The sequence below is a fragment of the Oryx dammah genome, unplaced genomic scaffold (assembly GCF_014754425.2).
Source record: "Oryx dammah isolate SB20612 unplaced genomic scaffold, SCBI_Odam_1.1 HiC_scaffold_15, whole genome shotgun sequence".
In the NCBI taxonomy this organism is placed as follows: domain Eukaryota; kingdom Metazoa; phylum Chordata; class Mammalia; order Artiodactyla; family Bovidae; genus Oryx; species Oryx dammah.
Genome location: NW_024070199.1, coordinates 27,196,668 through 27,209,170, shown reverse-complemented (window position 1 = coordinate 27,209,170; position 12,503 = coordinate 27,196,668). Strand labels below are relative to the sequence as shown.

The 12,503-nt window shown below is 39.0% G+C and overlaps 1 protein-coding gene across 1 annotated transcript in view; it reads right to left on the bottom strand.

Annotated features, from left to right (window-relative positions):
- Positions 1 to 12,503, bottom strand: part of CCDC15 (coiled-coil domain containing 15) — a 50,566-nt gene that overhangs the window by 4,181 nt on the left and 33,882 nt on the right. The window contains exon 14 of the mRNA XM_040256568.1: positions 5 to 181. Coding sequence (XP_040112502.1) covers positions 5 to 181 — 177 coding nt within the window. The remainder of the gene's footprint in view (positions 1 to 4; positions 182 to 12,503) is intronic.

Genomic DNA, 12,503 nt, shown 5'->3' with positions numbered 1-12,503 from the left:
GTACCTTTGGTATTCTTTTTCTTTCTGCTGTTGTTTTTCTCTGGCTCCTTTTATTTCCTCAAGTTGTAGTTGGGCTAATATCTCACTCATCTTCTCCCCTGAACATGGCTCTTCACGGGAGTTCATTCTTAATATCCTCTGTTCTTCAGCATAACGTTGCTGCTCTTTCTTTTTCTTAATTCTGAGAATAAAATCATAACATGGTTAGGAATTTCATCAAGTTATTATTTAGAATTAGCTTTTGGATCCAAATACCTCAAGAAATTCCCAGAAAGAGGGGAGTCAGGAAATCAGTTTAACAACCCTAGAAAAGCCTCAAACTCCCTGCTGGCTGATTTAAGTTTATCTCATTGCTCATGTGTACACATAGTTTCTTGAATGGAAATGACTAATAGTTACTACTAAAAGAGTATTCCTGGAAGAATTCTAACACAAGAACTTTCTGAGGTTAAAATTACAAGTAGATAGGACTTCTCTTTTTAGCTAAAACGGATTACCGGGGACTGGATTTGCCCTACCACCTTAAACAACCAAATAAATAAAACAACAAATCAACCCAGAAACCACAAACAAACAAAAAACAATGGTTTTCTAGACACTGGATATTCATCAATGAAAGACAGTGATCCTTGACAGATGGAAAACAAGTGAAGTGAGTCCTACAAGTGCCCAAGTTCACTGCCTTCAAAGTTTCCAGGCAGCAGCAGCACAGGGCAGGAGAGTTGAGGTGGAGCCTGATAGACTTTCTGAGTTGGGGAGACGACGCTCAAAGTACAGGGACACAAAAGCAACTAGAGTACTTAAGACAGGAAACCCAGGGGAGAGAGCTGCTCAGAGAGAGAATCCCAGAGATCTAGGGGGTCTCCTTGTAATACCCAGCAGCGCACTAAGCATGTATGTGAGGACACGATCTGAGACCAAGGACAGGGCCATCCTAAAGAGTAACAGGGAACAGCGTCCTGTGCTCACACAGCACAGAATGGAGACTGTTCCCACCACGTAAGCCTTGAAACACTCATAATGTACGGGCACTGGGTAGAGTTTTCAGGAAGACTTCACCTCAGTAGTAGGGAATAACGACTGTTCCAGACACAGCCAACATTGTAAAAGCAAAGCCCCAAAGTAACTTAAATAAAAGTGCTAGCTGTTCAGTTGCGTCTGACTCTTTGTGACCCCAAGGACTGTAGCCCCCAAAGCTCCTCTGTCCATGGGATTTTCCCGGCAAGAATCCTGGGGTGGGTTACCATTTCCTTCTGCATTCCTTAACAAAGCTCAGAAAAATTTTATAGAAATACAAAAATAACCAGTAACCAACCAATGAGGTAAATTCAACGTTGGATGTCTAATCAAAGATTACCAGGCATGCAGAGGCAGGCAAATACAATTCATAATGAAGAGAGTAATCAACCACTCAAAATCAACCTAGAATAGACAGTGATTAGAATTAGCATAGAAGGACATTAAAACAAGATAGTACAATTATTAATAGATCCTATATGTTCAAAAAGTTTAGACATAAAGAACACTGAAATCAACTTATCAAGATGAAAACTACAATTTCTGAAATAAAAAATACATTGGAGAATAAGTCTGTAAGTTAAAGAAAAAGAATTAATAATTAGTAACCTTCCAAAACAGAAAGCACCAGGCCCAGATGGGCTCACCAAACAATTAAGGAAGAAATTACACCAGATGTCTTCAATCTCTTTCAGTGGACAGAAACAGAAAGCACGCTTCTTAACTCATTCTGTGAGCATTACTCTAAAATCATTCTCAGCATTACTCTAAAATCAAAACCAGATAAAGATATTAGAAAGTATTACCAATATCTCTCATGAACAAGAGGCAAAAATCCTCAAAAATATTAGCAAGTCGAATCTAACAATGCACACATATATCACGATCAAAAGGAATTTAGGCCAATGAAAGGCTGGTTCAACATGGAAAAAAATCAATTAATGTAATAGAGCACTGCAAAAGCTATATAAGAAAAATCACAATTCTATAAAAAGATATAGAGGAAGCATTTAGCGGTGCCCCTTGGTATTTACACAACTTACACCCACACAAAACCTGCGCATGGATGTTTGCAATAGTTTATTTGCCAAATGCTAAAAGACACCACGATGTCCTTCAGTAGATGAATGGATAAATAAACTGTTGTACTTTCAAACAACAAAATATTATTCAGTACTAAAAACAAATGAGCTATCAAGCCATGAAGAGATGTTCAATGTAAATGCCTACTACTAAGTGAAAGAACCCAATCTCAAAAGGCTACATACTGTATGATTCCAACCGTATGACATTCTGGAAAGAGAAAAACAATGGAGACAGTGAAAGATCAGTGGTTGCCAGAAGCTGGGGTTGGAGAGAGGGAAAGAAGGTGAACAGGCAGAGCATAAAGGAGTTCTAGAGTAGTAAAACTATTCTATATGATACTTAATGATGGATACAAGTCATTACACATTTGCCCAAACCCATAAATGTGCAACACCAAGAGTGAACCCTAGTGCAAATTATAAACTTTGGTTGATAATGATGTACCAATACAGGCTTACCATGTGTTAACAGTTGTACCACACTGGTGGGGAATGTTGATAATGGAGGAGGCTCTGAATGTCAAGGGATAGTATATATGAACAATTGCTCTACCTTCCTCTCAATTTTGCCATGAACCTAAACTGCTCTACAAAAATAAATTCTTTATTTAAAAAAATACACTGGATGGGATTACGAGCACGTTAAACATTGCAAAACTAAATCTGAAAGATAATGATAGAAATTATCCAAAATAAACCACAGGGAGAAAAATCCAAAAATTTAAAAGGAACACAAAAAAGCAATGAATCCAATTAAAAATGGGTAAAGGACTGGAATAGATATTTCTCCAAAGATGATCTATAAATGACCAACAAACATAAGAAAGCTGCTCAACATCATGAATCTTCAAATACAAATCAAAATTTCAATGAGATTATCACTTCATACTATATTCACAACAATATAGGTATGTTTGTTTATTAACATTACTGAACTGTACACTTAAACATGGTTACAATGGTAAATTATACATTATGTTTTTTACCATCAAAAGAAAAAAACCATGTCACATAAATAAATGAATAAATGAAGGGGAAAAAATGAAATCAAGTTGTTTTTAGATGTACAAAACCTGAAAGAATTCATCCCCAGTATGGGCATAATCCAGAGACAGTACAGGCTTGGTTCTAGACCACTGTAATAAAGGGAAGATTGAGATAAAGCAAGTCACATAAAGTTTTTGGTTTCCCAGTGCATATAAAATTCTGTTTACACTGTAGTCTTTTAAGTGTGTGATAACACAGTGTACATGCCTTAATTTAAAACTAATTGGCATCAGCAGACTAGCTCAACACAAGGTTGCCACATACCTTCAATTTGTAAAAAAAATGCAGTATCTACAAAGTACAATGAGGCGCAGCACAGTAAAACAAGGTATGCCTGTATACCCACAACTGCAGGAGATGTTAAAGGTTATCTTTCAGACAAGAACAAAATGATATTTTCGGTAATATATATGAGATTCTTATTAGATAAATCTCTTTTAAATAACAACAGACTTCTTTAACAAAAATAACAGTGTATTTTATATGTAAAAGTAAAATGTATAACAATAGTATAAAGGTTGGATGAGAGAAATGGAAGTACACTACTCTAAGATTCTTATCTTAAAATTTTTATATTATATGTGAAGTAGTATAATATCATTTAAAGGTAGAGTGTGAAAAGTTAAGAAATATACAACTATAAATCCTAGTGTGTGCATGCGCAGTCTCTTCAGTTGTGTCCAGCTCTTTGCAACCCCATGGGCTACAGCCTGCCAGGCTCCTCTATCCATGGAATTTCCCAGGCAAGATGGAGTGAGTTGCCGTTTCCTACTCCATGGGATTGAATCTGCGTCTCACGCACTAGCAGGTGGATTCTTTACCACTGAGCCACATGGGAAGCCCTATAAATCCTAGAACAACCAATAAAATAACAAAAATGTCATAGCTTACAGGCCAGCAAAGGAGATGCACTAGAATCATAAAGATATAAAAGTAATTCAAAACAAGTATAAAAAGAGAAAAAAGAGAACTAAGAAGAAATGGAACAAGCAGCAAGATAATATATCAAACCCTACCAATAATCATGTTAAAAGTAAATAGTGTAAACACCCAATTAAAAGGAAGAGATTGTCAGATTTGATAAAAATTGTAGGATTTGACTCAACTACACACTGCTGACAAGAAATTCACTTTAAATGCAAAGAAACAGATTAAAAATACAAGAAATGCAAAATATATGCTGCTGCTGCTAAGTCACTTCAGTCGTGTCCGACTCTGTGTGACCGCATGGACAATAAAAAAAGCTCAGCACAGAAGAACTGATGCCTTCGAACTGTGTGCTGGAGAAGACTCTTCAGAGTCCCTTGGACAGCAAGGAGATCAAATCAATCAGTCCTGAAGGAAATCACCCTGAATATTCATTAGAAGCACTGATGCTGTTGAGTATATTTTCAAGTGCTTATTAGCCATTTATATATTATTTCCTTAGGAGAAATGTCTATTTAAATCCTTTGTCTACTTTTTAATTGGGTTATCTTTTTATTACTGAGTTATGAGTCCCTTTATATATTCTGACTACAAGTTTCTCATCAGATATATGATTTGCAAATAATTTCTCCCATCTTTAGTTGTTTTTTTCACCTTCTTTATAGTTTTTAATTTTGATGAAGTCCAACTTATCAATCTTCTCTTTTATTATTCGTTGGACAACTGATTTTTGACAAATGCACTAAAGTATGCAGTGGAGAAAGAATAACTTCAGCAAGAGGATATCCATATACAAAAAAACCACTTCACACTACATGTGAAATGAACTCAAACTGGATCACAGACTTAAATGTAAAACCTACAACGATAATCTTTCTAGAAGAAAACAACAACAAATTTTTGTGACCTTTAGTTAGGCAATGATTTCTTAACTATGACACCAAAAGTACAATCTCTTTAGTCATTTAAGAAATGTAAACTAAAACCACAATGAGTACCACTACATACCTATTGAAATGGCTAAAATGAAAAAGACCGATCACACTAAGTGTTGGCAATGATGTAAGAGAACTTGAACTCTCTTACCCTGCTGGTGGCAACATAAAGTGGTACAACTACTTTAGAAAACCATACTGAAATATATACCTACCATGATGATCCAGTCCACTCTCAGGTATTCACCGAAGAGAAAAGGTAACAGATTTCCAAAGACTTGCTCATGAATGTTCACTGCAGCTTTATCTGTATTAGCCCCAAACTGGAAGCAACCCAAATGTCCATCAACCTTTGAATGTATAAACAGACTGTGGTATATCCAAACAATGGAATACTATCTATAAGACAAAGGAATAAACGCTTGATACCACCACAACAAAGACAAATCTTCAAAATAATTACTCTGAATAAAAGGAGGTAGGCCAGGACTTCCCTGGTGGTACAGTGGATAGGAGTCTGCCTGCCAATGCAGGGGACAGGGGTTCAATCCCTGGTCCAGGAAGAGTCCAACTGCAGCAGAGCAACTAAACCCATGAGCCTATGCTCTAGAGCCTGTGAGATGCAACCACCGAGCCTGTGTGCTGCAGCCACTGAAGCCCTTGCGCTGACAGCCTGTGCTCCACAACAAGAGAAGCCACTACCATGAGAAGTCCTCACACTGCAACTACAGAGTGGTCCCCACTCTCTGCAACTAGAGAAAGCCCATGCACAGCAATGATGACCCAGTGCAACCTCCACAAAATAAAATTAATTAATTTTTTAAAAAAGGAACTGGGCCAATCCCACTGCTAGGTATATATCCAGAGAAAATCATAATTTGAAAGGATGCATGTACTCTTGATGTTTATTGCAGCACTATTTAAAATAGTCAGGACATGGAAGCAATCCAGATGTCCACTGAAAGAGGAATGGATAAACAAGATGTGATATATATATACAATGAAATATTACTCAATCATAAAAGGAACAGAATAGTGCCATTTGCAGAGATGTAGATGGATCTAGAGATTGTCACACAAAGTGAAGTCAGAAAGAAAAAAACAAATATTGCATAATATTGCTTCTATGTGGAATCTAGAAAAATGACAGAGATGAACTTACGTGCAAAGCAGAAATACAGTCACAGATATACAGAACAAACTCACGGCTACCAAGGGGGATGGGATGAATTGGGAGACTGGACTGACACATATACACTACTATGTATAGAACAGATAACTAATGAGGACCTATCGTATAGCACAGGGAACTCTACTCAGTGCTTTGTGGCGACCTAAATGGGAAGGAAATACATAAAAGAGGGGATATATGTATATGTATGACTGATTCACTTTGCTATACAGCAAGAAACACAACATTGTAAAGCAACCACACTCCAATAAAATTTATTTAAAATAAAAGGAGCTGGGCACAAGAGTACATGCTGCAGAACTCCAGAACATGCAAACTAATCTACAGTGACACAAAGCAAACAAGTAGTTGCCTGAGGAAGAGGGGGCTGTGCAGGTAAGAGGTACTACCAAGGGCAGGAGGAAACTTTTGAGGATGATAGGTATGTTCAGTGTTTTGACTATGATAGTCATTTCATGTGTGTGTCTATGTACGTGTGAAATTTTATATGTGTAGTTTACTGAACATCAATTATACTTCTTTTTTAAAAAAACACCTTCTAGTAGGGAGCAAAAAACACCTCCTAGTTGCACAATGAGAAAATTGTCAGAAAACCTAATGTAAGAGCTTTTGTTAAGAAATACAACTATTCGGGACTTCCCTCATGGTTCAGTGGTAAAGAATCCACCTTGCAATGCAGAGAACACAGATTCAATGCCTGGCTAGCAAACTAAGATCCCACATGCCACCAAGCAACTAAGCCTGTGCACTGCAACTACCGTGCCACAATGAGAGAACCCGTGCACCTCAATGAAAGACCCTGCATGCCACAACCATGATCTGACATAGCCAAATAAGTAAATATTTTTTTAAAAGCAATATAATTCAAGACTAGAACTTATAGATGTATGCTGATAATGTCAGTTGCTAAAAATGACTTTGAAACAAATGAGCTGCTATTTTCTGAACAGTAGTATGAGGTCAATTCACACACCTCTTCAATAAAGCATGGTCTGCTGACAATTCTGGGCTTCCATCCATTTGTAGCAGCCTGTTTACTCCAGGGGAATTCTGGGCTTCCTTTGTTAGATTAATACAGGTATATACTAAAAACCAGGAAACTGTCCTACAAAGGCTCAAAGATCAGGCACTGGAAAAGTACAAGAAACTTGATGTGTGACCAAGTTCATCCAGATTCCGTCACCTCCAGTAGAGGTGACAAGTCCACTCTAAACAAGGATTTTCTTAACTGTTCAGCACACTTGCCATTCTTTCTTGAGCTATAAGTCTACTAGGAGTATTCCTCAAACAGTCTAGAACATAAAAATAGCTTTTATGGTATGTTGTTGTTTAGTTGCTAAGTCATGTCTGACTCTTTGGGACCCCGTGAACTGCATCATGCCAGGCTCCCCTGTCCTTCACTGTCTCCCACTGAGTTGGTGATGCTATCTAACCACTTCATCCTCTGCCGTCCCCTTCTCCTCCTGCCCTCAATATTTCCCAGTATCGGGGTCTTTTTCAGTGAGTCAGCTTTGTGCATAAGGTGGTCAAAGTTTTGGAGCTTTAGCTTCAGCATTAGTCCTTCCAATGAATATTCAGGGTTGATTTCCTTTAGGATGGACTTAGGTTTGGACTTTAGGTTTGATCTCCTTGCTGTCCAATGGACACTACTCAAAGAGTTTTCTTCAGACCAGAGTTCAAAAGCATCAACTCTTCAGCGCTCAGCCTTCTTTATGGTCCAACTCTCACATATGTACATGACTACTGGAAAAAGCACAGTTTTGACTATATGGACCTTTGTCAGCAAAGTGATATCTCTGCTTTTTAATACACTGCCTAAGTTTGTTGTAGCTTTCCTTTCAAAGAGCAAGTGCCTTTTAATTTCATGGCTTCAGTCACTGTCTGCAGTGATTTTGGAGCACAAGAAAATAAAATCTGTCACTGCTTCCACTTTTTCCCCATCTATCTGCCATAAAGTGATAGGACTGAATGTCATGTTAGGTTTTCAAATGATGCATGTTAAGCCAGCTTTTTGACTTTCCTCTTTCACCCTCATCAAGAAGCTCTAAAGAGCTTCCTTCACTGTCTGGAAAGAGGAAAGAAGTTTCTTGTCACTTTCTGCCATTAGAGTGGTATCATCTCTATATCTGATTGTTGATATTTCTCCTGGCAATCTTGATTCCAGCTTGTGATTCATCCAGCCTGGTATTTCACATGATATACTCTGCACAGAAGTTAAATAAGCAGAGTGATGATATATAGTTTTGATATATATTCCTTTCCCAGTTTTGAACCAGTCAGTTGCTTCATGTCCAGTTCTAACTGCTGCCTTCTGACTCACATACAGGTTTCTCAGGAGACAGGTAAGGTGGTCTGGTATTCCCATCTCTTTAAGAATTTTCCACAGTATGTTGTGATCCACACAGTTAAAGGCTTTAGTGTAGCCCATAAAGCAACAGTACAAATTCCTCTGGAATTCTCTTGCCTTCTCCAAAGAATGTTGGCAATTTGATCTCTGATTCCTCTGCTTTTTCTAAATCAGCTTATATCTGGAAGTTCTCAGTTCACCTATCGCTGAAGCCTAGCTTAAAGGATTTTGACCATAACCTTGCTAGCATGTAACATGACCACAATTGTACAGTAATTTGAACATTCTTTGGCACTGCCCTGCTTTGGGATTGGAATGAAAACTGATCTCTTCCAGTCCTGTGGCCACTAATGTGTTTTCCAAAGTTGCTGATATACTGAGTACAGCACTTTAACAGTATCATCTTCTAGGATTTTACATAGCTCAGCTGGAATTCTATCACCTCTGCTAGCTTTGTTCATAGTAATGCTTCCTAAGGCCCACCTGACTGCACATTACAGGATGTCTGGCTCTAGGTGAGTGACTACACCATCATGGTTTTCAGGTCAATAAGACCTTTTTCGTACAGTTCTTCGTATAGTTCTTCTGTGTATTCTTGACACCGCTTCTTAATCTCTTCAGCTTCTGATAGGTTACTTCTGTCCTTGCTATCATGCCCATCCTTACATAAAGTTTTCTCCTGATACCTCCAATTTTCTTGAAGAGATCTCTAGTTTTTCCCATTCTATTGTTTTCTTCTATTTCTTTGCATTGTTTAAGGAGGACTTCTTATCTCTCCTTGCTCTTCTCTGGAATTCTGCATTCAGTTGGGTATATCTTTTCCTTTCTCCCCTGCCTTTCGTGTCCCTTCTTTCCTCAGCTATTTGTAAAGCCTCTTCAGACAACCGCTTTGTCTTCATCCATTTCTTTTTTTTTGGTAATGGTTTTGGTCACTGTCTCCTGTACAATGTTATGAACCTTCATCGATAGTTCTTCAGGCACTGTCTACCAGATCTTATCCTTAGAATCTATTCGATCCTCCACTGTACAATCATAAGGGATTGGTTTAGGTCATACCTAAATAGCCTTGTGGTTTTTCCTACTTTCTTCAATTTAAGCCTGAATTTTGCAATAAGAAACTGATGATCTGAGTCACAGTCTGCTCCAGGGCTTCTTTTTGCTAACTGTATAGAGTATCTCCATCTTTGGCTGCAAAGAATATAATCAATTTGATTTTGATATTGACAATCTGGGATAGCAACCCCTGGTGGCTCAGATGGTAAAGAATCTGCCTACAATGCAGGAGGCTCAGGTACGATCCCTAGGTTGGGAAGATTTCCCTGGAGAAGAGCATGGCAACCCACTCCAGTATTCTTGCCTGGAGAATTCCACGGACAAAGGAACCTGGCGGGATACAGTCCATGGGGTCCCACAGAGTCAAACATGACTGCACGGAGACCATCTAGTGATGTCTATGTGCAGAGTCATCTCTTGTGTTGTTGGAAAAGGGTGTTTGCTATGACCAGTGTGTTCTCTTGACAAAACTGTTAGGCTTTGTCCTGCTTCATTTTGTACTCCAAGGCCAAACTTGCCTGTTACTCCAGGTTTATCTCTTGACTTCTTACTTTTGCATTCCAATCTCCTATGATGAAAAGGACATCTTTGTTTGGTATTAGCTCTAGAAGGTGTTGTAGGTCTTCACAGAACCGGTCAACTAGCTTCTTTGTCATTAGTGGTTGGGGCATAGACTTGGATTACTGTGATTACTGAATGGTTTACTCTGTAAATGAACCAAGGTCATTCTGGGGTTTTTGAGACTGCACTCAAGTTCTGCATTGTGTACTCTTTTGTTGACTATGAGGGCTACTCCATTTCTTCTAATGGATTTTTGCCCACAGCAGTAGATAATAATGGTCATCTGAACTAAATTCGCCCTTTCCTCTCCATTTTAGTTAACTGATTCCCAAGATGTCAATGTTCACTCTTGCCATCTCCTGCTTGACTATGTCCACTTTACCTTGATTGGTGGTCCTAACATGCCAGGTCCTTATGCAATACCGTTCTTTACAACACTGGGTTTTACTGCCACCACCAAACATATCTGCAAACTGAGCATTGTTTCTGCTTTGGCCCAGTGGCTCCATTCTTTCTGCAGCTATTAGTAATTGTCCTCGGCTCTTCTCCAGTAGCATACTGGATACCTTCTGGCCTTGGGGGGCTCATCTTCCAGTGTCATATCTTGTTGCCTTTTCATACTGTTCATGGGGTTCTCACAGCAAGAATACTAGCCATTCCCTCCTCCAGTAGACCACATTTTGTCAGAACTCTTCACTATGACCCATCTGTCTTGGGTGGCCCATAGCTTCACTGTGTTACATAGCCCCTTCACCACGATAAGGCTGTGATCCATGAAGTGGATCAAAATCAAACTCAAATGCAATATAAAGTTGGAACAAGGTAGAAGAAAGAAATCTCAATACTCCAACTTGTGTAGAGAGATGTTTTATTCCTAGTAAGGATCAAGATACAAAGGCACATCAGGCAGTGTACTAGGAACATGAGAAAGGTAATGTGGAGAAGAGCCACAGCACACATACTTATTCACACCTGAATTTTCTTCTCTTGGCCATGCTGAACAGCATGCAAGATCTTACTTCCCCGACCAGGGATTGAACCCATGCTCACTACAGTAGATGTGCAGAGTCCTACCCACTAGACTGCCAGGGAATTCCCCACAATTAACTTCAAAATATACATCAATTTGCTCTCTTAAAATATAATGCACGATATAAGTAAGAGAATAAAAGGAGATTAAAAAAGTATAAAAGTTTAAATATGAGCCTAGGATCATAGATGCCCTTCGCCAAGGATCTATTTACATAAAGATCTTTTCCCAAAGAGTAAAGTAAATGTTTTGAGGACATTCATATTTGATTAGTTCAATAACTCCTGAGCTGGTGAAAAATGCAAATGTGAAAAGATTTTTTACAGATGAGAAATCGAACTGAGGTTTTCAATTGTTGCTGTTGTTTAGTTGTGTCTGACTGTTTTGCAACCCCATGGACTGTAGCCCACCAGGCTCCTCTGTCCATGGGATTTCTCAGGCAAGAATACTGGAGTGGGTTGCCATCTCCTTCTCCAGGGCATCTTCCCCACCCAGGGATCAAATCCTCATTTCCTGCATTGGCAGGCGAATTCTTTACCACTGAGCCACCAGGGAAGCCTCAGGTTTTCAAGAATGAAACTTAAATGGAGCCAAGTGAATAATAACAGAATGGTTTAGTTACTGGTATAATTCTCCATAGGCTTCCCAGGTGGTGGTAGTGGTAAAGAACCCGACTGCCAACGCAGGAGACATGAGACACTGGTTCGATCCCTGGGTCAGGAAGATCCCTTGGAAGAGGGCATGGCAACCCACTCCAGTATTCTTGCCTGGAGAATCCCATGAACAGAGGAGCCTGGCAGGCTACAATCCATAGGGTCACAAAGAATCAGACACGACTCAAGGGACTTAGCGCACATACACATAATTCTCTATACCATTTATTCTCTATACCTATAAACTAAGAGCTAAGGAAACATGTCACCATTGTTTCTCAAACGTGGGTAACAGGAAAATTACTCGAAATTGTTGCTAACAGGACAATCACTAGCAGTGATGTAATCAGCCCTTTCCCCTTCTCCCCCACTAGTTAATCCTCTCCTCACAGTCAAATATCTTAAGAGTCTAGCTTTTTCCTCTCTGATCTCCTCTCCCCTCCAATATGGCTTTTAAGGCCCATCAATCACTCCACAAAACAACTAAGGTCATTGGTGGCCTACAGGTTAATCCATCTGGCATTTACATTCTCAACAGGGAGGACATTATACCCACGGCAGCAAAAACTGATTCGAGGGAGCAAAATACCTTAGATGTTAAAATAGTTTGTGGCCCTTGAAAAGGTCATAGTACATAAGCAGAAATATACCATGTC